At 43.5% G+C, this 27,667-nt stretch overlaps 1 protein-coding gene across 1 annotated transcript in view; it reads right to left on the reverse strand.

The window, feature by feature from the left end:
- Positions 1-27,667, reverse strand: part of pclob (piccolo presynaptic cytomatrix protein b) — a gene marked incomplete at both ends in the record, with an annotated part of 71,565 nt that overhangs the window by 36,136 nt on the left and 7,762 nt on the right. Inside the window, 11 exons of the mRNA XM_080841764.1 lie at positions 9,081-10,058; positions 10,736-11,710; positions 12,245-13,615; positions 13,786-14,802; positions 14,974-15,990; positions 17,160-18,176; positions 18,352-19,215; positions 19,604-19,888; positions 20,762-21,406; positions 24,106-24,215; positions 27,410-27,575. Of these exons, the coding sequence (XP_080697890.1) occupies positions 9,081-10,058; positions 10,736-11,710; positions 12,245-13,615; positions 13,786-14,802; positions 14,974-15,990; positions 17,160-18,176; positions 18,352-19,215; positions 19,604-19,888; positions 20,762-21,406; positions 24,106-24,215; positions 27,410-27,575 (8,445 nt within the window). The remainder of the gene's footprint in view (positions 1-9,080; positions 10,059-10,735; positions 11,711-12,244; positions 13,616-13,785; positions 14,803-14,973; positions 15,991-17,159; positions 18,177-18,351; positions 19,216-19,603; positions 19,889-20,761; positions 21,407-24,105; positions 24,216-27,409; positions 27,576-27,667) is intronic.

The raw sequence follows: 27,667 nt of genomic DNA on the forward strand, positions 1-27,667 counted from the left end.
AATGAAAATCTCTCTCTCACACACACACACGTGCACAAATACAGAGGCCATGTTGTCTCTAGGAGATTAGAGATGCTGTGCCTGGTGAGGCAAACAAAATAATATTTCATGTGCTCTTACACTTAGTCCTGGGCTGTGATGTAACCTCCCCTCTGTCCAGTTTTTTTCATTCCCTCACAGACATAGGCTTATTTTAATGCCAGCTGTAGCGGCGGAACCCTGATCATTCCCAGAAATATCATTTTGAAGAATATGAGCAAGCTGAGAGCTTGTACAGACCACGACAGAAGAGGACAGAGAAGCCATGACGAGCCTCAGCTCTGACCTAAACCTATGGGTTGAGAAGCTAGGAAACCTCTTTTCACACATCACTGCTCTAGCTCAGAAACTCTCTCAAATCTCTCCATTTGTATTCAAAGGCATTTTAATGGGATCTTCTTCCCTCAAGGCTGACATTCCATTATTGGCTACAAAGAGCGGGTGAAAAACACATTCTACTCTTTTTTTCCCAGAAAAAAAAAGAGAAAGCGTTTGTCATTGCAGTGAGCTGCCACATTCATTCAAATAATATCCTTCCCGATTGGCCATTATTGCAGCACATCTGTCTGACAGTTTTGACAAAAGACTAATACTGGCTTCTAGTTCCTTTTTCTGATCTCTGAATCATAACAGAATTCAGGGAAGCAGATCTTGGATCTTAATGGATGTCATTTCAGGTATTTGCCATCCTTTATGTCTTGAGGACAGCGCAACAAGCATCCCCGGAGCCAAAGCCAGTGCATGAAAGATTACCAGACTAATACAGACACCACCGTCTCTCTTTCCATTTATATATTAAGTCTGCAAAATGTATGCATTTATAAAACTTTGAATCCAGCAGAGCCACAGATTGGTAATGAATGTATAACAAATCATTCTAAGAATGACTGCATACAAAACTGCCATGCAAAAATAATGTGGCAAAGCATTTGGCTGTAATCATGAGAGTCTGGAAGAAGCAATAGCTCAGTATACTGTAACACAACATGACAGTGTAATTACACTTGAGAACAGCACACAACAGTGTCAGGCTGGAGGCTGGAGGCTACAATAATCCATACAAACTGTGAACAGAGATGTCAAGGCTGTGCATCTGTAATTAGAGGGTGGTATCTTCAAAACGCATTGTTTTGTTTCAACAGTTTAAATAGTTTTCATTAAAATACTCTGGACTAATGAATGTGATATTCCTGACTGACATCTTTATTTGGTAAGAATGTTGCCTATACATTGATTCAAATTTTGTGATTCTTGCATCAGTCTGAAACACAAGGCTAACCTTTCCTTTAAATCCATTTGAAGCTTAGTGCAGACAACCCTATGGAGCTTTTGGTGAGTTCGGGCTGATATATCTTTCTGAAGGTTTAAAATGAAAGGCCTATGATGCAGGGGAAGAAATGCCTGAGACAAACGCAGAATCATAATGTACCTCTGCTCTACTGAAATGCTAACAAGCGGCAACCAAAAGGGTGCAGTGGTAGCTCCCTCTGACATGCGCTGAAAGCTGCCGTTATAAAAATAAATTACAGACTCAATCACATCGCCTAGAGAATTTTGCCTTTGCTCTTTATAAGGGAATCCAGCTGGGGTATAATCTACAATCAGGAGCCAGGCTGAGCTACTAATCTTTTGATCACCAAAGTTCTTCTGCCAGGTTTCCAGTCCACACTCATCCTGCAAGAAGACAACCGTTCCTACGGTATGCCCTGTGAACTGTGAATTGGAAAAAAATTGATCTTAAAAGAAAACCTAATCAAAGCTTAATGTTACCCTGCTCACAGTGTCCAAACCTGAAACTAACTGCCTGATTAATATGTGCTTGAAACATGCATAGGATATTTACTTTGCCTATGAATTGAGTGATAATAGGTCTACCCGGGGAGTTTTGGTGATTGGCTTGCGCCAGCTAAGAGCTTTGGGGAGGACCCAGAGGTCTAACCACGTTGAGTGAGCAATCACACTCTGCGGCATTCGTATGCTAATCAGAGGAGCTGTGCCACTAGCCTGTGACAGCAGGGCCAATCAGGCCCTTAATTAGTAATCGGAAGAAGAAGCAAGAAGTCCTTGCATTCATTCTTGCTTTTTCTCTGCCGTGGCCTACTACACACAGATGCTACTTCTAAATGTATAACAAAAAAGGATTTAAACTACCATTTAAAAATGTACACAGAGTATTTAAAAAAACTGTATGGATGAATCAATCAGGGCACACTGGAAGTGAGTCTTTACAACACTAGACGATAAATTGCTCCTTTCTTCTCATTCTACAAGACAGTGAATGAATGTGCACAAATCTCAGTGCCCTCAGGGTGAAACTGTTTTACCAACCTCTGCCCACAGCATGTGTTTTTATCCTGAAAGGTCACAGGTAGATCAAAATGTTCCTGTCTGGCTTAGAGGATAATCCTCACAAATGACTATGCTCTCGCTTCTGTTCGGAAGCTGCTGGATAATTAGAGAAATCATATTTGAGTCCTTTTTTATTGTATTCATTTCTGATTAGGTCCAGTGTGGATAGTTATCATGAGTTGGCAAAAATTTAGATTTCTAAAGAAAAGGCAAAAGGGTTTTATTACTTTTATTCCTTTTATCATGATTTTAGTAATCCAAGAAGCCTATCGGATCATCAAGTTCGGACATGATGTTGATCATTATTTTACTCCATGTATTGCTCTTGCTGCTTGCTCTTATTGATTGTTATTGATGTAAAGCACTTTGAACTGCAACTCTTCTACGAAATGTGCATTTACAAATAAAGTCTTACTTACTAGAAGGCACATAAAAGAGCCCATTGCAACATCATTAACAACATCATAACCATTATGTTTCCTTAAGAGAAACCAATGTATTCTGTGGCTAAACAGAGACTCGCCGAAACACACACACACAATAAGCACAGCCAAAGGGACGTGTTTTATGTGTGCAATTGTATGGGCTTTGTGCTGCAGGCATACTGTGAGCAGCGCTAACTAGCACTATCAGGTTGGACTGTTGGGCTGGGGGGGGGGGGGGGGGGTGGGGGGGGGGGGGGGCAGCCGACTGATGCAGCTGTGGCAGAGTCATGTGGGTCTGGCTGACTGCCATTCCCCTTCTCTTTAATTAAGATCCCACTGGCAGGCCTGGAAAAGGCCACACAGGACAGCACGGGTCCTGTGATAAACCATACTGTAATACTTCTAGCACCTACTGCTAGATAAGCAGCTGCTAACAGGGGTATTTTGACACATAACATTAATACTAGCTGACACATACACACACAAATTAATAGAATTAAGAGGACCTGCATATACTTCCCATGCATTCTTTCTATTCTTTCTTTCTGTCATTCAGATGTATGTCTGCAACTATCCATCTTCACATTTTACCAACTGGTAAAATAATACATATATTAGAGCATTCAAGCTTAATGGGTCCAACCATCTTCTTAACAATACCATGTAATTACCCTGTCTGGCCTGACTGGCCAAATATATTACCCATCCTCAGCCCTTGAGCAACAAAATATCTCACATAAGCTTAAGGTCATTTCCCAGGACCACATGGTGATTGAATAACATTCTTTAGGTCATAATAATATTCCTGTCTACATCTCCCCCGGTTTTTAAGGGACTCTATCAGGCCTTTGAAGCTTAAGGAGATGGCATTGAATATAATTTGAGAGAGGAATTGAATAAAAGCCTGCACTGTATATCAGAGCCTTGGTGCGGTGCCACTACAGCGGAACCTGCTCTGGCACCTTATCGATTTCCTGGCAGATGCCTTTGGCAACAGATGTTACTGGCTAATATACTGCGTTTTCAACAGCCCCCGCAGTGCCTCACGCCAAATAAATCAGCCAGTATGATAATGGAGAATCTTGACCCACTAATCTGTAATAAGCTGAGTGCTCTGCACTGAGAATGGAAAGCAAGCCCATGGGCACTGCAATCTAACAAACAGCATTGGAGAGGGGGGCGGAGGGGTGAGAGAGAGAGGGATGGAAACAGGGGAGACAGAGGGAGATGAAAAAGAGAAGAAAACAGAAGAGGAATGTTCTGTACTCTCCAAAGAATTGACCCTGAGAATTGTTGTTTGTTGTTTTGTTGTGTACATATATTTGTTGGAGGTGGGGGGCTGGAGGTGGTACTGCTTGGGTGTGCATGTTTGAGTGGAGATATATGGAGAGGGTGTGCAAACTGTCCGCGCTCTGCTTGTGTCAGTAATTTACCTGAGAGAGTTGCCAAATTGAATATTTGAACAACACTACTGCAGTAAGATTGATGCCAGTCACAGAAAACAAGGCCTGCTGAAAACCGAGTTTTGTTTTGCCGAACGCTGGCAACCGTCCAGCTCTATCATCTGACAGGGAAGCCACGCATTAGCTTATGTGTCCCAGTGCTCTTTCGCCTGGTGCCGCTTAAACGCCTGGAAACATGCAAAGTGGCTGAGAGGCTGGAGGCGGTGCTCTGAGCTCACTCCTTCAAAAGCCGCTCAAGAGAGAGAGAGACAGCAAACAGGCGAGGGCTGAGGCACGCGAGTCTGCCTCTGGCTCGCCCTCAGCTATTTTAGACAGCTTTGGAAGACCTCTGGAATTCATGCAGAATACTGCACAGTGAGATACTGTTGCATTGGAGAGAGACCTACTAATGTCATTACGACTGTGGAGAGGGATGCAGAGAGCAGCTGCCAGTCAAGGATGAGAGAGTGCACTGTCACGCATAAAATGTTTGCATGCAGTGCTCTTCTGAGGTTTGCTGCTAAAATAAGATAGGAGAATATAATCCGCCCGTTAAGTCATTTAGAGCTATTTTTAGCATCATGCCACTTTTTTGTTAGTGGATCATTATTTTGTTGACAGGCATATTGCAGTGGAGGGAAACTGAAGCTGTAAACAAGTTGTACATAATAATGCAATGGACATGAATTTTAAACAAACATTAACTAGAATGCCACTGAGTAGAATGCATACATCTGCCAAGGACAAATGCCGTATCTTGCAACGCTAGTGAAAGCAGAACTACATTTGTGCAGGTGACCTTTATCTCGAAATGTTAGCAAATGTAATGGTCTCTCCCTTGGCATATGCGACACCTTTCCTTTTTAGATGAGGAGAAGTAATTTCTGGTATACTGAAAGTCAGCCAAATGATCATCAGTTTTGAACTGTGACAGCCAACAAGCCAACAATAATCCTGAGAAAAATAAATGCTAGTACTCTGGAAATCACCACCTAAATGGAGAGTGACAATTTTTTTCTTCCAGAATCAAGCCAAATTATTAATGCCCATTATACAAGCACAACACTGCTATGGCCTCTGGCACACCAGGTTAATATAATGGTTCCTGGCATAATTTTATTAGACTAGCTTGGTTTAGCCAGCTTCTACGTTGGCTAACGATAACACCTGCATTATTAATGTGCCGCTAGCACACACAACCGTGGGTCTTTCCACACTCTCTCCTCATTACAGGTACCGGGGTGGCATACCATATCCCAGCTCAGCTGTCAGGGGCTGCTCACATTTCAGCCAGTGCTAATACTAAACGTGTGTGGCTGTGCTAATGACAGCGATAAGGCATGTCCACTAACTGGCTGTGATAGGCTCGGCAGAAATCGAAGGGGGAGGTGTGAGACAAATGGCTAAAATTGCTGCTGGTCATGACAGGGGCCAAGTGCCATTATCTCCCTCTACTGTATTTTAGTCTTTCTGTCTCCTCTCTCCATTCTCCTTCTCTATCTTTCTCATTATTTTCCCTTCATCTTATCATGAGTCCATCCCTGTCTGTGTGCTTCCTATCTCCCCTTAATGTATCGGCTCTTGACATCTTTCTTCTACTGTTGCACTTTCATTACTCTCATCCCCCCATCATCCCACTTCTCTCTATGCCTCTTTCTCTCTGCCTTTCTCTAAAAATACCACCAATGCTGCTTCACTGATTCCCATAGAATAGGCCATGGCTGTCAGTCAAAAGAGCACACATCACATCGGTCTCAGGCTGAAAAATTAAGCCTTGAGCTGAAGAGACTGATGCTTGAGGTCACCTTAGTGATCTTCTCATCTGTTGTATGTTATTGTCCTGTAGTACAAGTAATGCTATCTCTCCTGTGATTTCCTTGTTCCATCCTCTCCTTTTCTCCCTCCTCCTCCATTTCTCCATTTAGCTCTTCCTGTGTACATATCTTGGGCACCGTTTACAACGCAGCCCCTGCAAGGTTTGAAATTGAATCTGCCTTAAAGATAGCACTTAAATAAGCCCAAAAAGAGCAAAAAAGGAGCATGACCTACATTTAGAGATACAAATGGAAAATAAAAAATATTTCTTAAGGGCTACTTTTTTTAACATCACATAGTCTACTCACACATATGCTTTTCATCAATTCTCATTCAAGACTTATCTGGAAAGCCACATAATTACCTAAACGCAGTGGTGGAAGAAGTACTGAAGTTTAGTACTCGAACATATCTTTTAAATAGGGCCAAGTGTGGCTCATATCAGGGCTCAGTTGAGGCTGACTCTGGATCCATGTTGAATAGGCAGTTGGTCAGGCTGTCTGTTGAATATTTAGTATAACATGCAAGACTAACTAGTGCTGCTGCCAAACGCACATCTGCATGATTCTGCTATCATTGGAGCTTACAGAGCCATTTGATTGGTTTAAACTTCCAAAACATTAACGCAATCCATATTTTTGTGTAGGCAACATTTTGGCGATACTGTGTTCATAAAATGTAACCAGTAACGACACATATTGTAGAAATGTAGCGGAGTAAAAGTATAGATAATAGCTGCAAAATGTAGCAAAGTAAAATGCACTATTATTTTTACTTAAGTAAAGTACAGATACAAAATACTTCGTTACATTCCACCACTGCCTAAATGTTTTCTCTCCTAAGGCAACAGTATCACCTTCACATTTAACTTAATATTGCCATCTGTCTGATAGATTCATGTCTATGTGTGGATCTTACTGTGGAGTAAGAATATGGAAAGGTTAATGCAAGCTTGTAGATGTGCTCTTAGAGTCTCTAATGTTGTTAGCATTATTTAGTTCTAGATGGAATTGCCAATTAGAACTTCAAAGGCATAATCCACAGTGAGTGTTTATACCACCCACCATTTAGCTGGGAGACCAAAACAAAAAGTACTGCAAGGATTTGTGAGTTGGGCATGGCTTGTGTCAGGATAACTGGCAAAAAGATGACATATCAGTAGAAATGACTGCAAAATACTAGAGAAATATTCACAACAAACCTTATATATTCAACCCTAGCTGCTTCCTATAATTGTGACTTCATTGGGGAAATGTGTGAGTTGTTGTGGTCAGCTTTATACCAATTGCTGAAAAGCTAATACAAATATCTAATACGATTGTGAACATTCTTTACATTTCACAATTGGGAGGGCTTTTCATATACTGTGGCATGACAGGAGTAAAAGGTCACTTTATCCTAATCTGAACATATAACATCAAACACAAAGCTCTTTTCCATGGCAGGCTCTTTTCTAAAGGAGCTCTAGAAGCGTGTAAAGGTGGGGAAAGCATGGCAGTGAAAATTACACATTTCATATACGTATGTGACAGATGAAATCTCACTTATATGACTGCACATAAGTAGAAACGAAAGACAATTTTGTCATATTAAGTATATTTGGTCAGTCTCTTCACTGAGTAAGTTCATATCATAGACATTGGAAAGTGAGCTGAGGTCACTGGTTGTAGGTGTCACAGTGTGTGTGAGAGAGATTTTGGTGGTTTCCAACAACAGTAATCTTTTCCTACCGCTTTGGGTAATGACCAGATAGTGAATCCAGCGTATAAGTACATCATATAAAGGACATGTGCAGGCGCACTGGGGTCGCCATGACATCAATCTTACCGCCACTTATTGGCCTATCACACACATGCCCATGTGCTCACACAAAAACACACAAAAACACACACACATAAGCACACAAACCCATAAGATCCCATCACGGTAATGCTGTTGCACAACCTTCAATCACATTAATAGAGTTCCTGCCCTCCTCCAGTGCTCTTCGCATGGACCATTATGTAATTTCATATGCGGCGGGCTCAGGCTGCGGGGAGGCAGGATACTCAAACGAAAGGCTGCCTAACACATTTCACATTAAAGGAAGCTGTTCCAGCAGCACGCTCATAAATATTCACCATGCACGTGGTACGTGGATACACATAAACACATGTTTTCACACACACACACACACACACACACACACACACACACACACACAAAACACACACACACACACACACACACACACACACACACACACACACACACACACACACACACACACACACACACACACACACACACACACAGACATCAACATCATTTAGTCATGGTTTGGGCCGCTAACCAAATAAACTTTAATCACATTGAAACTTTGGGGTATGCATCTAATCTAAAATGCCCTTTTCTTCCCTCAGATTTGTGGAATTCTGCAGGGAATTTAGTGTCATGGCTGGCTTCGGAAAGCCAAATCACTTTCAGAAATCACAATACACGGCTTTTATTGAACATCTGGTCATTGCACATTATTGTCTGCAGGGAAGACCTCCAATTTGTTATTTGTGCCCTCTGAATGTAAGAGGTTTGTGTTGATCCCTTGCCCTTCTTGAGCAACCCTTGAAAAGAGAATGCAATGATATGGACAATGCACAATGAGGCTCCATAATGGAGTTCAAGGGATCCACCAGGGAGAGCCCATCAACATTTTATTACCCCAAATATGGAACAATGCCCTATCCACTGACCACCGATAGAAACAACAAATGAACAGAGGCTGCTATCACCATGTTGAGCCGTGAGACTCACAGCCTACTACACATGCGGCACATAATAGATGCCACCAACCTAATCCCTCTTTAGATAACACTTGAAACACTGGACAATAAGGATTAAGTGCTAGTAGTTCATACAAAACACTTTTCTTTCCCTTTTTAACCAAGCCATACACTGCATAACGGGGGGCATAAAACACAGAAGCTCAGCTAGTCAGGGTTCATGTAAAAAAAATATACATATCTGGTCCTACCTGACCAAGATGTGGCATGGGATTGAATCCACAAAGGTTGCAAACAGTCTTCTTGCACTCTGTGCAGGTGTTGTAGTTGGGAGTATCCTTGGAGCCTATATTGAGATCCACTTTGCAGAGTGGGCAGGATGACTTAAGAGGTGCAGTAGGAGCAGGTTGTATGGGGGCTGGAGCTTCAGAAGGCTTCACTGAAGGTTCCTCCTTTTTCACTGCAGCTGGTGGTGCAGTGGTCTGTGGAGGTGTCTCAGGTTTCTTCTCCTCTGGTTTCTGTGTTGCAGGTGGTTTAGTCTGTACAGCTGGTGGGATCTTTCCAGGACCCTGGGCTGACACAGACTCTTTACGGGCTGTAGGTGGTGTTGGAGATGGCTCATCCTGAACAGCAGAGGTGATCAGATTGGATGCTGAACTGAACAGGGAAGAACCAAATCCCATAACCTTTCCAGACACCAACTCAGCAGGTTGAGGAGAAGGAGATCGAGCTCGAGCTGTGTCCGTGCGACCCCCAAAGCCAAAGAACTTCCCTGTAACAGATTCTGCTGGCTTGGATGAGGGAGTAGGCTGAGCTTTGGGGCTCTCTTTTGCTCCACCAAAACCAAAGCCAAAGAATCCAGACTCCTGTTTGGGCTGTTCTGGCTGCGGCGGAGGTGCTGCCTTGGCAGGTGGGGTTGCCTCTTTTGGAGGTTGTTGCGGTGGTTTCACAACCTCTTGCTGTGGAGCATGTTTTTGCTGAGGGGCTGGTGCCGCAGAAATGGGTGGCTTAGCTGCAGCAGCAGAAGGTTGTTCTGGTGGTTTCTCAACAACTGGAGGTTTCTGGCCTTGTTGAGGCTCCACACTGGGTGCGGCTTCCTTTTTCTGTGGGGATGGTGGAGCAGAAACTTTGCTTGGTAGAGTCTGAGGCGCCTTCACAGGTGGGCCAGGTGGCTCCATACCTCCAAGAGCTCTCTGCATCTGACAGTTCAAGCAGAGCCACTCCTGGACCTGCAATGATTTTGAAATAACTGAGGTCAACAAGAGTCCATTCTCATTACTCATCTACTACTTCATATTTGCTGTGAGACACAGAAATCAATGACTAGGGTTTAGAAAATGAGGATGCATTATTTCCTATGAGGCATGTCAATTACTCTCTTAGGAGAGTGTAATTCACACAAATATCCCCTGATGTACACTTTTGAATCCCATGAGTTTAATCTATTTTATTGGCAATTTATTATTCCAGGTTTGCTGTGAAGAGGATGTGAGTCTAGTGTATCACTTTGCTGTCAATTGCAAATCTGAGTATCTATATACATCTGCAACCATGTACAATATATGAATTAACAAATATATAATAAGCACTCTTCACCCTTCACCAGTCTAAGACAAAACATAAAGATACTTGATTCAGTTGATTTTCTACATAATTCAACTGTCCTTTCCAATGAAAAATATAAATTAAATTAATTAAATTGATGCACTATACATGCACTATGATTTTGTGTATTTATTAATATGTTTCATGTCCATGAACACGTAATATTAGAAAGAGTTGCATTTATATGATCTCTTTACATAATTGCTGTAAATCTACAAGCATTTTCATTGAGACAATAACAATTTATTTTCACCTTTAAAATCAAATTATCTTTAATTCTCATAGCTTTGAAATATTTTACCTCAGTTAGATGTGGCATGGGGTTGAAACCACACAGGTTGCACACAGTATTCTTGCATTCAGTGCATGTGTTGTAGTTGGGAGGATCCTTGGAGCCAATGTTAAGGTCCACTTTGCAAAGCGGGCAGGAAGCTTTTGTTGCTGCTGGTAGAGCTTGTGACTCCGAGGGCTTGGATGGAGTTGTATCCTTTGTAGTGGGAGCTGGTAGTGTATCCTTCTCTGGAACTGCCTCTGGGTTCCTGGCTTCTGGTTTCTTTTCTTCTTGCTTCTGTGTAGGTGGTTTGGTTTCTGCTACTATTGGTTGTTTAGCAGATCCCTGAGCTGACACAGACTCCTTACGGGGAGTGGGGCGTGTAGGAGATGGCTCATCCTGAACAGCCGAGGTGATCAGATTGGACGCCGAGCTGAACAGGGAAGAACCAAATCCCATAACCTTTCCAGACACCAACTCAGCAGGTTGAGGAGAAGGAGATCGAGCTCGAGCTGTGTCCGTGCGACCCCCAAAGCCAAAGAACTTCCCTCCAACAGATTCTGCTGGCTTGGATGAGGGAGTAGGCTGAGCTTTGGGGCTCTCTTTTGCTCCACCAAAACCAAAGCCAAAGAATCCAGACTCCTGTTTGGGCTGTTCTGGCTGCGGCGGAGGTGCTGCCTTGGCAGGTGGGGCTGCCTCTTTTGGAGGTTGTTGCGGTGGTTTCACAACCTCTTGCTGTGGAGCAGGTTTTTGCTGAGGGGCTGGTGCTGCAGAAATGGGTGGCTTAGCTGCAGCAGCAGAAGGTTGTTCTGGTGGTTTCTCAACAACTGGAGGTTTCTGGCCTTGTTGAGGCTCCACACTGGGTGCGGCTTCCTTTTTCTGTGGTGATGGTGGAGCAGAAACTTTGCTTGGTAGAGTCTGAGGCGCCTTCACAGGTGGGCCAGGTGGCTCCATACCTCCAAGAGCTCTCTGCATCTGACAGTTCAAGCAGAGCCACTCCTGGACCTGCAATGATTTTGAAATAACTGAGGTCAACAAGAGTCCATACTCATCACTCATAGGCTCCTGTTTCAATATTTACTGTGACACACAGAAATCAATAAATAGGGTTTAGATAATGAGGATGCATTATGTCCAATGAGGCATGTCAATTACTCTCCAAGGAGAGTATAATCCACACACATATCCCCTCATTTACACTGTGTGTTTGAATCCCAAGCATATAATCTATTTTTAGAGTCAATTTATTATTCCAGGTTTGCTATGATGAGGATGTGAGTCTAGTGTATTGCTGTCCTGTCAATTGCAAATCTGAGTATTTATGTACGTCATAAAGTACAATATATGAATGAACAAATATATAAGAGCACCAGTCAAAGTCAAAACATAAGGATAAGTGATACAGTTGATTTTCTACATAATTCAATTGTCCTTTCCAATGTGAAATAAAAATGAAATTAAATAGCATGGTTCCCACAATTTATTTTCTCTTTTAAAAATAAAATTATCTTTAATTCTCTTAGCTTTGAAATGTTTTACCTCAGTTAGATGTGGCATGGGGTTGAAACCACACAGGTTGCACACAGTATTCTTGCATTCAGTGCAGGTGTTGTAGTTGGGAGGATCCTTGGAGCCAATGTTAAGGTCCACTTTGCAAAGCGGGCAGGAAGCTTTTGTTGCTGCTGGTGGAGCTTGTGACTCTGTGGGCTTGGATGGAGTTTCATCCTTTGTAGTGGGAGCTGATAGTGCCTCTTTCTCTGGAACTGCCTCTGGTTTCCTGGCTTCTGGTTTCTTTTCTTCTTGCTTCTGTGTAGGTGGTTTAGTTTCTGCTACTATTGGTTGTTTAGCAGATCCCTGAGCTGACACAGACTCCTTACGGGCAGTGGGGCGTGTAGGAGATGGCTTATCCTGAACGGCAGAGGTGATTAGATTGGATGCCGAGCTGAACAGGGAAGAACCAAATCCCATAACCTTTCCAGACACCAACTCAGCAGGTTGAGGAGAAGGAGGAGTTTCTTTCTTCTTGGGTGAAGCTGGTACTGGAGCATCTTTCAGCTTCGGAGACCCTGGAGTTGGAGCCTGATTGCTCTTTGGTGAACCTGGACTGGGGTCCACTGCTGGGGTCGACTGCCTCCTGCTTTGAGGACCTGCTGAGGGTGACCCTGGAGATGCTCCTGTTGCAGGAGATGACTGTCTCCTAAGTGGAGAGTCATCTGATACAGCCTCCTTTCTAACAGGTAAGCCTGGAGGGGGAGAAGCTCCAGCAGTGGACAGCCTCCTCTGTGGGGAAACAGCATCCACACTCGCTTTCCTCAGAGGAGATCCTGGAGCTGCGACAGTTGCAGGAGATGCTGGTTGCCTCTGGAGAGAACCTGCAAGAGGTGATCCTGGTGTGGCTGCTGCAGCTGGAGAGGACTGTCTCCTATTCGGAGAGCCAGTTTCATTCGCTTCCCTTCTATGAGGTGGGGTTGAAACACCTGTGGTAGACTGCCTTCTTTGTGCAGAACCTGCTTCCACATTATTTATCTTAAGTGGTGACACTGGAGATGGGACATCTTCCTTTTTCGTTAAGGGTGGTGCTGGTGCTTCCTTGATTTTTGGTGATCCAGGTGTTGCAACCTGTTTGACTTCAGGTGAGGCTGATGGCGTAGCCTCTTTCTTTTGGGGTGACGCAGGTGGTGGGGACTCTGTTGTTTTTGGAGAAGCTGGCACAAGAGCAGCTTTAATTTTAGGAGCTGCAGGTTCTGCTGGTTGTTGAGCAGTAGCAGCAGGGATCTCCTTCTTTTGGGGTTCTGATACTACTGTGGCCTTCGTAGGCTGTGATGGAGGTTTTATCATGGGTGGTCCTGGTGGTTCCATCCCTGCAGTTGCCCTCTGCATCTGGCATGTCAGGCAAAGCCACTCCTTGACCTAAAATTGGGTGAAAAGTTTAATGATTGTATAAAATGAAGAGACATTTGTAGCAGCCAATATTTAGATCATGGTGTGAAAAAAGACTAAAATAATATACCTAGATGAGGTTATTTTGACTTGTGTCTCAAGCAACAACGCATTAAAGAGTACAAACTTTAAAGACATACCTCTGTGCTGTGTGGCATTGGATTGAAGCCACACAGGTTGCAAACTGTATTCTTGCACTCTGTGCAGGTGTTGTAGTTTGGAGGATCCTTTGAGCCCATATTAAGATCCACTTTGCACAGGGGACAGGACTGGACTGCTTTGGGAGCAGGTTCTGTTTTAGGCTGTACTGATGGTGCCTTGTCCTCTGGACGTCCCTCTACTGTCTTTGCCTCTGGTTTCTTTTCTTCTGGCTTCTGACCAGCTGTAGAGGATGGCTTGGTTTCAGTTGCAGGAGGAACCTTAGTAGGAGTTTGGGCTTGGACAGAGCCCTTGCGGGAGGGGGGTTGGGATGGGGGCTGGGCTTGGATAGAACCCTTTCTAGAAGCTGGTTGGGATGGGGGCTGGGCTTGGATAGAAGCCTTTCGGGAAGCTGGTTGGGATGGAGGTTGGGCTTGAATTGATCCCTTTCGGGAGGAGGGTTGTGAGGAAGGGGTCTCATCTTGAACTGCAGACGTCATCAAATTAGAGGCTGAGCTGAGGAAGGAGGAGCCAAACCCAAAAACCTTCCCTGAGACAGATTCTGCAGGTTGAGGTGATGGTGACCGAGATCGAGCTTTGTCTTTTGCTCCTCCAAATCCAAATCCAAAGAAGCCACCCTCTTGTTTGGGTTGCTCTGCTTCTTGTGGTGGCACAGACTTCACAGGAGGAAGTCCACCTGGAATCTTTTGTTGAAGTTTGCCTGGTTCTTGCTGTTGGATTTTCTGGGCATCAGCTACCTTTTTGGGTGACAAAGGTGGTGGGGCCTCTGCTATTTTTGGAGAAGCTGGCACAAGAGCAGCTTTAATTTTAGGTGATGCTGGAGCTGCAGGTTCTGCTGGTTGTTGTGCAGTAGCAGCAGGGATCTCCTTCTTTTGGGGTTGTGAAGCTGCGGTGGCCTTCGTAGGCTGTGATGGAGGCTTTATCATGGGTGGTCCTGGTGGTTCCATCCCTGCAGTTGCCCTCTGCATCTGGCATGTCAGGCAAAGCCACTCCTTGACCTAAAATTGGGTGGAAAGTTTAATGATTATATAAAATAAAGAGACATTTGTAGCAGCCAATATTTAGACTATGGTGTGAAAAAAGACTCAAATAATATACCTAGAAATGGTTATTTTGACTTGGGTCTCAAAATGACAACTCATTAAAGAGTAAAAACTTTAAAGACATACCTCTGTGCTGTGTGGCATTGGATTGAAGCCACACAGGTTGCAAACTGTATTCTTGCACTCTGTGCAGGTGTTGTAGTTTGGAGGATCCTTTGAGCCCATATTAAGATCCACTTTGCACAGGGGACAGGACTTGACTGCTTTGGGAGCAGGTTCTGTTTTAGGCTGTACTGATGGTGCCTTATCCTCTGGACGTCTCTCTACTGTTCTTGACTCTGGTTTCTTTTCTTCTGGCTTCTGACCAGCTGTAGAGGATGGCTTGGTGTCAGTTGCAGGAGGAACCTTAGTAGGAGTTTGGGCTTGGACAGAGCCCTTGCGGGAGGGGGGTTGGGATGGGGGCTGGGCTTGGATAGAACCCTTTCTAGAAGCTGGTTGGGATGGGGGCTGGGCTTGGATAGAAGCCTTTCGGGAAGCTGGTTGGGATGGAGGTTGGGCTTGAATTGATCCCTTTCGGGAGGAGGGTTGTGAGGAAGGGGTCTCATCTTGAACTGCAGACGTCATCAAATTAGAGGCTGAGCTGAGGAAGGAGGAGCCAAACCCAAAAACCTTCCCTGACACAGATTCTGCAGGTTGAGGTGATGGTGACCGAGATCGAGCTTTGTCTTTTGCTCCTCCAAATCCAAATCCAAAGAAGCCACCCTCTTGTTTGGGTTGCTCTGCTTCTTGTGGTGGCACAGACTTAACAGGAGGAGGTCCTTCTGGAATCTTTTGTTGAAGTTTGCCTGGTTCTTGCTGTTGGATTTTCTGGGCGTCAGCTACCTTTTGGGGTGGCTCAGGTCGTGGGGACTCTGCTGTTTTTGGAGAAGCTGGCACAATAGCAGCTTTACTTTTAGGTGATGCTGGAGCTGCAGGTTCTGCTGGTTGTTGTGCAGTAGCAGCAGGGATCTCCTTCTTTTGGGGTTCTGATACTGCTGGGGCCTTCGTAGGCTGTGATGGAGGTTTTATCATGGGTGGTCCTGGTGGTTCCATCCCTGCAGTTGCCCTCTGCATCTGGCATGTCAGGCAAAGCCATTCCTTGACCTAAAATTGGGTGGAAAGTTTAATAATTGTATAAAACTAGAAAATGCATTTCCTGAAGGAAATACCAGTGCATGAAATGCAAAAGTTAGGAAAGGAAGAAGAAAAGAAAGAAGAGTGAAAGAAGGAAAGAAGAAAGGAAAGAAGAGTGGAAGAAGGAAAGAAGAAAGGATAGAAGAGTGAAGAAAGGAGAGAAGAGAGGATGAAGGAAAGAAGAGTGAAAGAAGGAAAGAAGAAAAGAAAGAAGAGTGAAGAAAGGAAAGAAGAGTGGAAGAAGAAAGGAAAGAAGAGTGGAAGAAGAAAAGAAAGAAGAGTGAAGAAAGGAAAGAAGAGTGAAAGAAGGAAATAATAGTTGAAGAAGGAAAGAAGAAAAGGAAAGAAGAGTGAAAGAAGAAAGGAGAGTGAAGAAAGGAAAGAAAAGTGAAAGAAGGAAAGAAGAGTGGAAGAAGGAAAGATGAGTGGAAGAAGGAAAGAAGAGTGAATGAGAAAAAGAGAGTGAAAATATTGAAAAAAGGAGATAAAAATGGAGTGAAGAAGAGAGATTGAGTGTGAGAGAAAGTAGACTGAGAGGGATAGAGAGAAAGATGGAGAGATGGAGAGAAAAAAAGTAGAGAATGGAAGGTGTCTTAATGTTCCTAGTTACAGTTAAATTGAGAGGGACAGAGAAGAGGTTCCTTTGATTTGGCGCAGCTGTCAGTAAAGCACAGGTGCAAGCCAGTTTAAAGACCCTATTATGATGTCATAATGGCCCAATGTAAGTCAATGGGAAAATTTCGATGCGTTTTTATTTAATATCTTAAAAAGTATAAAGTTTAGAAAAGTGAAAAATACATAGCATAAGTGTCCTTTACAAGACCTACGCGACAAAGTTTGAATGAAGTTTCTACGTTAAGCGGTTCGGGCTGAATTAATCGCAAAAAAAGGTAACAAGAAGAAGAAGAAGAAGAAGAAGAAGAAGAAGAAGAAGAAGAAGAAGAAGAAGAAGAAGAAGAAGAAGAAGCCTAGGAATAACAATACAGGGCATTTCATGCACTGTAATAAAGAGACATTTGTAGCAGCCAATATTTAGAACATGGTGTGAAAAAGACTAAAATAATATACCTAGAAATGGTTATTTTGACTTGAGTCTCAAAATGACAACTCATTAAAGAGTAAAAACTTTAAAGACATACCTCTGTGCTGTGTGGCATTGGATTGAAGCCACACAGGTTGCAAACTGTATTCTTGCACTCTGTGCAGGTGTTGTAGTTTGGAGGATCCTTTGAGCCCATATTAAGATCCACTTTGCAAAGGGGACAGGACTGGACTGCTTTGGGAGCAGGTTCTGTTTTAGGCTGAACTGAAGGTGCCTTGTCCTCTGGACTTCTCTCTACTGTTCTTGACTCTGGTTTCTTTTCTTCTGGCTTCTGACCAGCTGTAGATGATGGCTTGGTGGCAGTTGCAGGAGGAACCTTAGTAGGAGTTTGGGCTTGGACAGAGCCCTTGCGGGAGGGGGGTTGGGATGGGGGCTGGGCTTGGATAGAACCCTTTCTAGAAGCTGGTTGGGATGGGGGCTGGGCTTGGATAGAAGCCTTTCGGGAAGCTGGTTGGGATGGAGGTTGGGCTTGAATTGATCCCTTTCGGGAGGAGGGTTGTGAGGAAGGGGTCTCATCTTGAACTGCAGACGTCATCAAATTAGAGGCTGAGCTGAGGAAGGAGGAGCCAAACCCAAAAACCTTCCCTGAGACAGATTCTGCAGGTTGAGGTGATGGTGACCGAGATCGAGCTTTGTCTTTTGCTCCTCCAAATCCAAATCCAAAGAAGCCACCCTCTTGTTTGGGTTGCTCTGCTTCTTGTGGTGGCACAGACTTAACAGGAGGAGGTCCTTCTAGAATCTTTTGTTGAAGTTTGCCTGGTTCTTGCTGTTGGATTTTCTGGGCATCAGGTAACTTTTGGGGTGACGCAGGTGGTGGGGCCTCTGCTATTTTTGGAGAAGCTGGCACAAGAGCAGCTTTACTTTTAGGTGATGCTGGAGCTGCAGGTTCTGCTGGTTGTTGTGCAGTAGCAGCAGGGATCTCCTTCTTTTGGGGCTGTGATGCTGCTGTGGCCTTCATAGGCTGTGATGGAGGTTTTATCATGGGTGGTCCTGGTGGTTCCATCCCTGCAGTTGCCCTCTGCATCTGGCATGTCAGGCAAAGCCACTCCTTGACCTAAAATTGGGTGGAAAGTTTAATTATTGTATAAAATAAAGAGACATTTGTAGCAGCCAATATTTAGAACATGGTGTGAAAAAGACTAAAATAATATACCTACTGTAGATATGGTTATTTTGACTTGAGTCTCAAGACGACAAATCATTAAAGGGTAAAAACTTTAAAGACATACCTCTGTGCTGTGTGGCATTGGATTGAAGCCACACAGGTTGCAAACTGTATTCTTGCACTCTGTGCAGGTGTTGTAGTTTGGAGGATCCTTTGAGCCCATATTAAGATCCACTTTGCACAGGGGACAGGACTGGACTGCTTTGGGAGCAGGTTCTGTTTTAGGCTGTACTGATGGTGCCTTGTCCTCTGGACGGCCCTCTACTGTCTTTGCCTCTGGTTTCTTTTCTTCTGGCTTCTGACCAGCTGTAGAGGATGGTTTAGTGTCAGTTGCAGGAGGAACCTTAGTAGGAGTTTGGGCTTGGACAGAGCCCTTGCGGGAGGGGGGTTGGGATGGGGGCTGGGCTTGGATAGAACCCTTTCTAGAAGCTGGTTGGGATGGGGCCTGGGCTTGGATAGAAGCCTTTCGGGAAGCTGGTTGGGATGGAGGTTGGGCTTGAATTGATCCCTTTCGGGAGGAGGGTTGTGAGGAAGGGGTCTCATCTTGAACTGCAGACGTCATCAAATTAGAGGCTGAGCTGAGGAAAGAGGAGCCAAATCCAAAAACCTTCCCTGAGACAGATTCTGCAGGTTGAGGTGATGGTGACCGAGGTCGAGCTTTGTCTTTTGCCCCTCCAAATCCAAATCCAAATAAACCACCCTCTTGTTTGGGTTGCTCTACTTCTTGTGGTGGCACAGACTTAACAGGAGGAGGTCCTTCTAGAATCTTTTGTTGAAGCTTGCTTGAGTCTTGCTGTTGGGTTTTCTGGGCATCAGCTGTTAGTGGTTTTTCCTGTGGTTTCTTCTCTGGTGGTGGGACTGGCCCTGGAGGCTCTACTCCACGGAGGGCTCTTTGTGTTTGGCAGTTCAAACACAACCATTCCCTAACCTGCAACAGTTAAAAAAGTTACAGTTATATTACAGAGCAACATTGCCATCATGCATTTGTTTCAATGCAGTGGTATTTGACAATACATCCAATGTCAATCATTTACCAAATAATGTAATTACTTTAAATGGAGTATAACAATAGAAGATTTTACACTTACCTCAGTGAGATGAGGAATAGGATTGAATCCACAAAGGTTGCACACAACAGTTTTGCATTCCGTGCAAGTATTATAGTTGGGAGGTTCCTTGGAGCCAATGTTGAGGTCTACTTTACAGAGTGGGCAAGATGATTTTGCCATTTGTAAACCAGGTTGAGACTCTTGAGGCTTGGATGGAATTTCCTCCTTTTTAACTGGAGCGGATGGTACTTTAGCCTGTGCAGCTACCTCTGGCTTCTTGTCATCTTGTTTCTCCTTTGGTTTCTGTGCAGCAGGTGGTTTGGACTCTGCAGCTGGTGGCACAGTGGCCTTCAGAGGAGCCTCAGGTTTCTTCTCCTCTGGTTTCTGTGCTACAGGCGGTTTAGTTTCTGCAGCTGGTGGAGCCTTTGCAGGAACCTTTGCTGACACAGACTCCTTTCGGGCCGTAGGTGGTGTAGGAGATGGCTCCTCCTGAACAGCAGAGCTGATCAGATTGGATGCTGAACTGAACAGGGAAGAGCCAAAGCCCATAACCTTCCCAGACACAGGTTGAGGTGAGGGAGATCTGGACCTTACTGTGTCAGTGATACCACCCAGCCCAAACCCAAACAAACTAGTCTCCTGCTTAGGTGTTTTAGCCTCTGGTTGTGGAGCAGTTTTGGCAGGAGACATCACACCTTTTGGCATTTGCTGTGGTTTACCAGGGTCTTGTTGTTGAGGAGGCTTTTGCTGTGGGGACTGCTGTGTGGATTCTGTTTTATCTGTGGGTTTGGCTTCTTTCTTCTGAGGAGAAGATGGCATTTTTGTTTGGGGCTGTGATGATGTTGGGGCTTTACTGGGTTGTGGTTGGGGTGCCACCATCGGAGGTCCAGGAGCTCTATGCATCTGGCAGTTCAGACAAAGCCATTCTTTGGCCTGTGACAGTAAATTAATTATCATATTAACAAATGGAATATTAATGCATAAGAAAATCAATACAAAATGCAAATATACATTTAAATATTTAATATACTGAATATAATACACAAGATGAAGTAATAACATGCAGACATTACTACATGTTATTTTCACTATCTTAGGCATTAATTTAAACATTTAAAACATGCAGTTAGAACATGACTGATCACAAAGGGTAAAGATTCCAACAAACCTAGTATGAAGGAGTAACAAGAAAATAAATAAAACATGGCAATGTTAACTGATCCAATCCAATCCAATTTGTCTTACCTCAGTGAGATGGGGCATGGGATTAAATCCACACAGATTGCATACAGTGGCCTTGCATTGAGTGCAAGAGTTGTAATTAGGAGGATCCTTAGACCCTATATTCAGTGGTACTTTACAGAGTGGACAGGATGAACCCATAGAACTTGGCTGAGATTCTTTCTTCTGAGGTTCAGATGTCACCTTAGCCTGAGGGGCACTCTGTGTCTTCTTTTCCTCAGGTTTCTTCGCCTCTGGTTTCTGTTGTGCAGGTGGTTTAGACTCTGCAGCTGGTGGAGCCTTTGCAGGACCCTGGGCTGACACAGACTCCTTACGGGCCGTAGGTGGGGTTGGAGATGGCTCAGAAGTGATCAGATTCGATGCTGAACTGAACAGGGAAGAGCCAAAGCCCATAACCTTCCCGGATACGGACTCGGCAGGTTGAGGTGAGGGCGAGCTGGTTCTAACTGTGTCAGTCAGACCACCAAAGCCAAATCCAAACAAGCCAGACTCCTGTTTCGGTGGTTCAGCTTGTGGAGGTGGTGCTGGAGATTTAGCTGGAGAAGCTACAGTTTTCACGGCTTGCTGTTCAGGTTTCCCTGGCCCTCGTTGATCAGGAGGTTTGTTTTCAGGAGGGGCAGATTTCTCTACCTTTTTATCCTTCTCTGGGGCCCCTGCTGCAGGTACTGCCATCTTCTGTGTAGAGTCTGGAACAGATGCATCTTTGCTGGCTGGTTGAGAAGGTGCTGAAACTTTGTTAGCCTGAGGCTTCATCATAGGAGGCCCTGGAGGTTCCAAACCTCCAAGAGCCCGCTGTGTCTGGCAATTCAAGCAAAGCCATTCCTTTACCTGTAGTGATACAAAAACATTTGTATGAACATCTGTTTTCCCACCCATCCCATACACACAAATAGTACACTGTGTTAGTACTGAAAATGTTAATTCATAGTTCTTACAATATTAAATGAATAGTGTTGAATGCAATATGGTGTAAGTATTTAATGATACTAGAAGGGTGTTGTCATAAAATAATACGATAGAACCAAAATACAAACACCAACACACTACCAACAAAAATAACATACATCTACAATAAGAAAAACAGCCTGCATTATTAAGCGCTTTTCAAAGTGCTTCTCAATGCATTGTTCATCAATGGAAGAACACACAAAAAGTATTATAATGAGTGCAACTGTCCTGGCATTTGTAACATTTAGTGTTAGGCCCAATTCCCACTGGAAGCTGTTTATTTGATGCTCATTAACCTTATTGACATCAAGTGGGAATGGGAGCTAAGGTCGTTGATAAGGCAAAGTCAGACCGTTAATCTATCCCTTGGCGACCTAGTAACAGTAACGACAATCTTCAGCCATGGCTCAAGAGAAAATAGGAGCCACTAGATTCCTGTGGAGAGGGGGGACTTCTACCCCTTCATACACTACATACTGTAGATATCTGAATTAGCCCATGCTCCATGTATGTTGCATTATGTTTCTCAGGATTGTTTAATGTATATTTGAAGCCATTCCACATAATCTGCAAGTGGTTATGATCTTGTATATTTTATTGGTGAACCGATTTTGATAAATTAGCAAACAGTGTTGCCAGATTGACTATGAAATATGCAAGCTAACTAGGTAGCTAGCAAAGGACATATTTAAATACAAACGTGACTATAGGCTACAGAACTCCCTGGCGATAAGATTGGCACTACTGCTACCGGTCGGTGTCAATAGTCCGAGTCCCCATACAGTTCATGCACAAGTTGGTACAATGAATTACATAGTTTGCTTGCGCAACCCTGGTTTGATACACAGTTAATTTAAGTTGCTTTGGACACAACTGTGTGCTAAATATGTCACCTTAACCTTACATTAGTTTATGTTGTTTAGAGGCTGACTATTCAGTGACATTCTGCTTCATGTGGGAATGAAGGCACACCAAACTTTGCTGTGATTTGCCAAGTGAAAATAGCTATTTGTTATCAGTTCCAGATTGTTTATGACAATGTGCAATGTCACAGATTTCATACATCAAAGAGGCTTAAGGCAGGACAGGCCATCTTAAAGAACATATAGAGAATCTATGCCTGGGAGATAGTTTATTAAAGTGAGTGGCTTTTTAACCAGATCCTGGCAAAACAATGAAATATCAACCATACCATGTTCTGGGCAAACAACAAATGTAGCATTTGACCATCTCATCTGTGATGGCAGAAAATTCTAAATGTGTGAGAAAGTGGTTCTGTCTATTTCAATTTATTTTGCAGTTTGGTGAGAAAGGATGTATTCTAATCATCAGAAGGCCAAGCTCAAACACTGTTTTAATTAAAGACATAATTTTAGGACAACAGCATGCAGCCACTAACATGACAGAACATGTCAGGCTTTTATTTTAAGCTTTATGAGTTTATAGGTAAGCCAAATTAATGGAATAAATATAATTAGTCATGAAAAGAATCTAACTTACTTAACTTAATAGGCTTACTCTAAAAAGAATACATATTGTACACTATGGTGTTGTCAGGCATTACACAAGGTAAAAATGTTAACTACAAGGCTGTAGTGCAATACCTTGCCTGAAAAACAACCCAGGATATAAAAGAGGTGCCAATAATTCAAAGGAACCCAACCCAACTATTTCCCCCCAAAATGGTCATATTTCAAGTGTTGTTTTGCTAGAACAAGGTGAAGAAGAAAATTAAATAGTTTTTCCAGCATTTTAGTAAACTAGCAGAGGATGCTATTTAACCAATGAAGGGCGCAATAGCCACTGCCTTTTGTAATACTATACTTAAGAATAGCATATTGTAAAATGTCTTTGAAGTTATAAATTATTCACCAAACTTCAAAGTATAGATTTTCACATTTCTTAAAAAATAAATCATGAAGAAAAGAAAATAATACACTGAGTGAACAGATATGCATGCTGAAAAATGTGGGATCCCAACTGGACCCTCCACCCCAAAAAAATAAACAAATAGAGTAACTTAGATAACACTAACAATAAAAAATATAAGCAGACACCACACAGGCATGTCATCGTAGAGATACCTCAAGACAGATCTGTCCAAATATTCCAGTTTTTACCAGCTCTTACTAAAACATACTTCTCCTCAGCCTATGCAAAGATTTAATTCTTCACTTCTAACAACTATCTCATCCAACAAACATTTGCTAGAACAAGAATAAAGAGAGTAGGTTTTATGTTCAAACGGACAGATCTGCCTTTTGTGTGTGCTGCCAGCCGTGACAAAATATATTAAGTACCAAAAATTGCACAATTAATAACACAATATCAAAATTATAACTATAAATATCAATATGAGTAACACATGCACACAAAAAGGCATACACTGTGTAAAGTAAATCACAAATCACATATACTATTAGTTCAAACCAGAAAGAAAACAATTAGTAGGTCAACCATTTGGAAATGAGCAGTAACAATGACAATGGAAGATGAATGTCTTTGTGCACTACTATGAAAATCAAATGTTTCAAACTTAAAACATGTCTTTTGTTGGTTGTTTGAACAGTTTTTCTTACTTCTCTGAAGTGTGGCACTGGACTGAATCCACAGAGGTTACAAACAACACTCTTGCATTCCGTGCAGGTGCTGTAGTTTGGTGCTTCCTTGGAACCCATGTTGAGATCCACTTTGCAGAGTGGGCAAGAGGATTTTGTTGTTTTGCTCAGAGTTTGTGATGATACAGAACCTGCCTTTGTCTCTACCAATGAAGTTCCACTCTGTTGTTGCAATGTTTGCTTTTCCTCTTGCTCAGATGGTTTCTCCCCTGTTTTCTTAGAGGTGGACTGGACAGGCAAAGATTCCTTTTGGGCCGCAGGAGTATCGGGTGCATCATCCTGGACAGCTGAAGATAATACATTTGTGGCTGAGCTGACTATAGAGGACCCGAAACCAAACACCTTCCCAGAGACAGATCCCGTGGGTTGAGGCGAAGGTGATCGGGATCTGGATGTGTCTTTAGCCCCACCAAAACCAAACAGCATTCCCGACATTGACTCATTAATCTTTGCAGCAGCAGGGGTTTTGGGAGCCTCTTTACCTCCACCAAATCCAAAGCCAAAAAAGCTGTTTTCCTGCTTGGGGGGCACATACTGTGGCTGTGGCACAGTTTTGGCAGGGGGTGGTGTTTCACTTGGTGTTTGTGTAGGTTTTGTTGGTACTTGTTGTTTTGGAATTTGGGGTTGTGGTTGCTTTTCAGGTGCAACAGTAAATGCTTTGGTTGCACCTGGACTGGCAGTCTCTTGTGATTTCTTACTATCAATGGTTTCATGTTCGTTAAGTGATATCTTCTGATTTAATGGCCTTGTGATGGGTTTAGCAGATTCTGCTTTGCCTGGTTGTTCTGCTGGTGTGCTTGGCTCTTTCAGTGGAGAGGCAGGTAGTGCAGCACTCTGTTGGGATGAGGCTGGAGTGGTGGCTTTTGCTTCTGAGGCTTTGCGGTCTGGGTTGCTTCTATCAAGGTTCTGATAATCTACCTTCCCTTTTGCCACATTTTGTACCTCAGATTTTTTGTCATCTAGTTTTCCTTGGTCCTTTTTAATTTCACCTGGATCACTTTTCTTTTCCTTTTCCTCATCTGATTTAATACCGTCTAACTTCTTTGCAGGTTTAGTGTCTCCCATAGTTTGTTTGCCAAGAGAAGGCTGACCTGGTGCAGGTTCCTTTTCAGTGGATGTGGGTGTAGTAGATGGTTCATCCTTTACAGCCGAGGTGATAAAACTGGATGCTGAACTGAAAATGGATGAGCCAAAACCTAATACCTTCCCACTCACATCTGCTGGGTGAGTCGAAGGAGACTGCGATCTAGATCTGTCTTTAGCCCCACCAAAACTAAAACCAAAGAATCCAGAATCCTGTTTTGGAGCTTCTGTCTGTGGCTGTGGTGGGGGTCTGGCAGGACTTTTAGGTGTTTGCTTGGGAGGTTTACTGGGTGCTTGCTGTTGGGCAGCTTTTTGTGGTAGAGGATTTTGTATGAGTTTGACGTCTGACTCTTTAGTCACTGCTGTGCTCTTTTGTCCCTGCGTTGGTTGGACCTCTAAAGGTTTCTGCCCTTGAGAAGATTTCTGAGGAATGTCTTCTTTAGAGCTAGGGACAGGTTTTGAAGAGTTTGACTTCTTAGTTTGCACTGATCCAGGAGGTGGTTTTGCCTTTTCTGTGTCATCTGTAGAAATAGCCTTTTTCTGAGGTGATGGCAGAGACTGCTGGGGTGGCGATGGTGTAGAGGGCTTTTTGGTTACAGTGGGAGGTTCAGCCTGAAATCTATCCTTAAGCTTAGTTTTAGCTGATGTTTTATCCCCTAGATTCTCTCTGTCAGTTTGAATGACTTGCCTATTATCTCCAACAATATTTTCGGTGAGTTTCTTGTCCTCTACTGGCTTCTGAACCTCTGGTTTGGTAACTTCTAGATTCGTCTGATCGATTTTCTTTTCTTCTGATTTCTCAATGTCCTTGACCTGTGATGTTTTATCCTTCCCTGTTGTTTGGTTGTCTTTCTTTGCTTCAGGTTTAATATCTTGAGACTTTATTTTGTCTTCTTTCTTTTCATCTTGCTTTCTAGTCTCTGTTGATTTTATGGCCACAGCTTTATTTTGGTCTGCCCGCTCAAGTTCTTGTTTTGTCACACTCATCTTTTTATCTACATTTCTTTCGTCCAGTTTCTTCTCCATTGTTTTCTCTTCTTGCCTTGGCTTATCAACACTTTTCTCAGGTTTCTTCTCCTCTGTTTCCTTCTTACTGGGTGAGACTTGTGATGATGCAGGACCTTTCTGCACCACAGGTTGTTTTTCTGAAGGCTCATCCTGCGCAGATGATGACATTAAATTGGATGCTGAGCTGAACATAGAGGAGCCAAAGCCAAGCACTTTTCCAGAAACAGAGCCTGCAGAGGTTGTCTGTGATTTCAATGCATCTTTAGCTGCACCAAATCCAAACCCCAAAAAGCTAGACTCCTGTTTAGGAGGTTCAGTCTGTGGTTGTGGTTTAATTTTGACTGGGGAGGCACTACCTCTGGGTGTCTTCTGTTGAGGGTTGTCAGGGATCTTTTGCTGATCAGGGATTTGTGGTTGACCTGCTGCAATGGTTTTAACTTGAGTGGCAGTTTGCTCAGACTCTTTCTTGGTTGCATGTGGTGTCGTGGGGGTGGGTTCCCTCTTTTTAGGAGAAGCAGATGAAGTAACATCTTCCTTTACAGACTGTAATGGTGTAGACTCTTTATTGAGTGGAGCTAATGATGCTTTAGCCTGAAGCTCCATGTCTGCTTTTGTCATGATGGATGATATACCAGTTGCTCGTTGGTCCTTTGTGTTTTTTTTGTCTTCTTTTTCTTCCTCCATTTTCTTTCCCTTTTTAACCATGTCCTCCATTTTTTGTTCCTGAGATATCCTTTCTTGTGGTTTCTTGTCTTCCTGTGTAAGAACTTTTGGTTTCTGTTCCTGTGGTTTCTGTTTCTCCACTTCTTTCTTGACTGTTTCTCCCTCTGGCTTGTTTATAGGTAGTCCAAAACTATCAGGCTTGTCTTCGACTTTCTTTGCATTTGTTTTTACCTTGCCTGTGCTCTCAATTGTTTTTTGTGTAATGGTTTGTTTAGACCCTGCAGTGGCTTGCAACGTGGGAGAGGCTTGTGCTGTAACAGCTCCCTTTTGTTCAGATGGTGGTGGAACAGCTTCTTTTTGCCAAGAGGGTGGTGGAACAGCTACTTTTTGCCCAGCGGCTGGTGGAACAGCTACTTTTTGCCCAGAGGGTGCTGGAACCGCAACTTTTTGCCCAGAGGGTGGTGGAACAGCCCCTTTTTGCCCAGAGGGTAGTGGAACAGCTACTTTTTGCCCAGAAGGTGGTGGAACCGCAACTTTTTGCCCAGAGGGTGGTGGAACACCCCCTTTTTGCCCAGAAGGTAGTAGAACAGCTCCTTTTTGCTCAGATGCTGGTGGAACAGTCCCTTTTTGCTCAGATGCTGGTGGAACAGTCCCTTTTTGCTCAGAGGTTGGTTCATCTTGGACGGCAGAGGATATAAAACTAGATGCAGAACTAAACATTGAAGAGCCAAAGCCTAAAACTTTTCCTGAAACAGACCCTGCTGGTTGG

This window comes from Sprattus sprattus (assembly GCF_963457725.1).
Source record: "Sprattus sprattus genome assembly, chromosome: 7".
Lineage (NCBI taxonomy): Eukaryota > Metazoa > Chordata > Actinopteri > Clupeiformes > Clupeidae > Sprattus > Sprattus sprattus.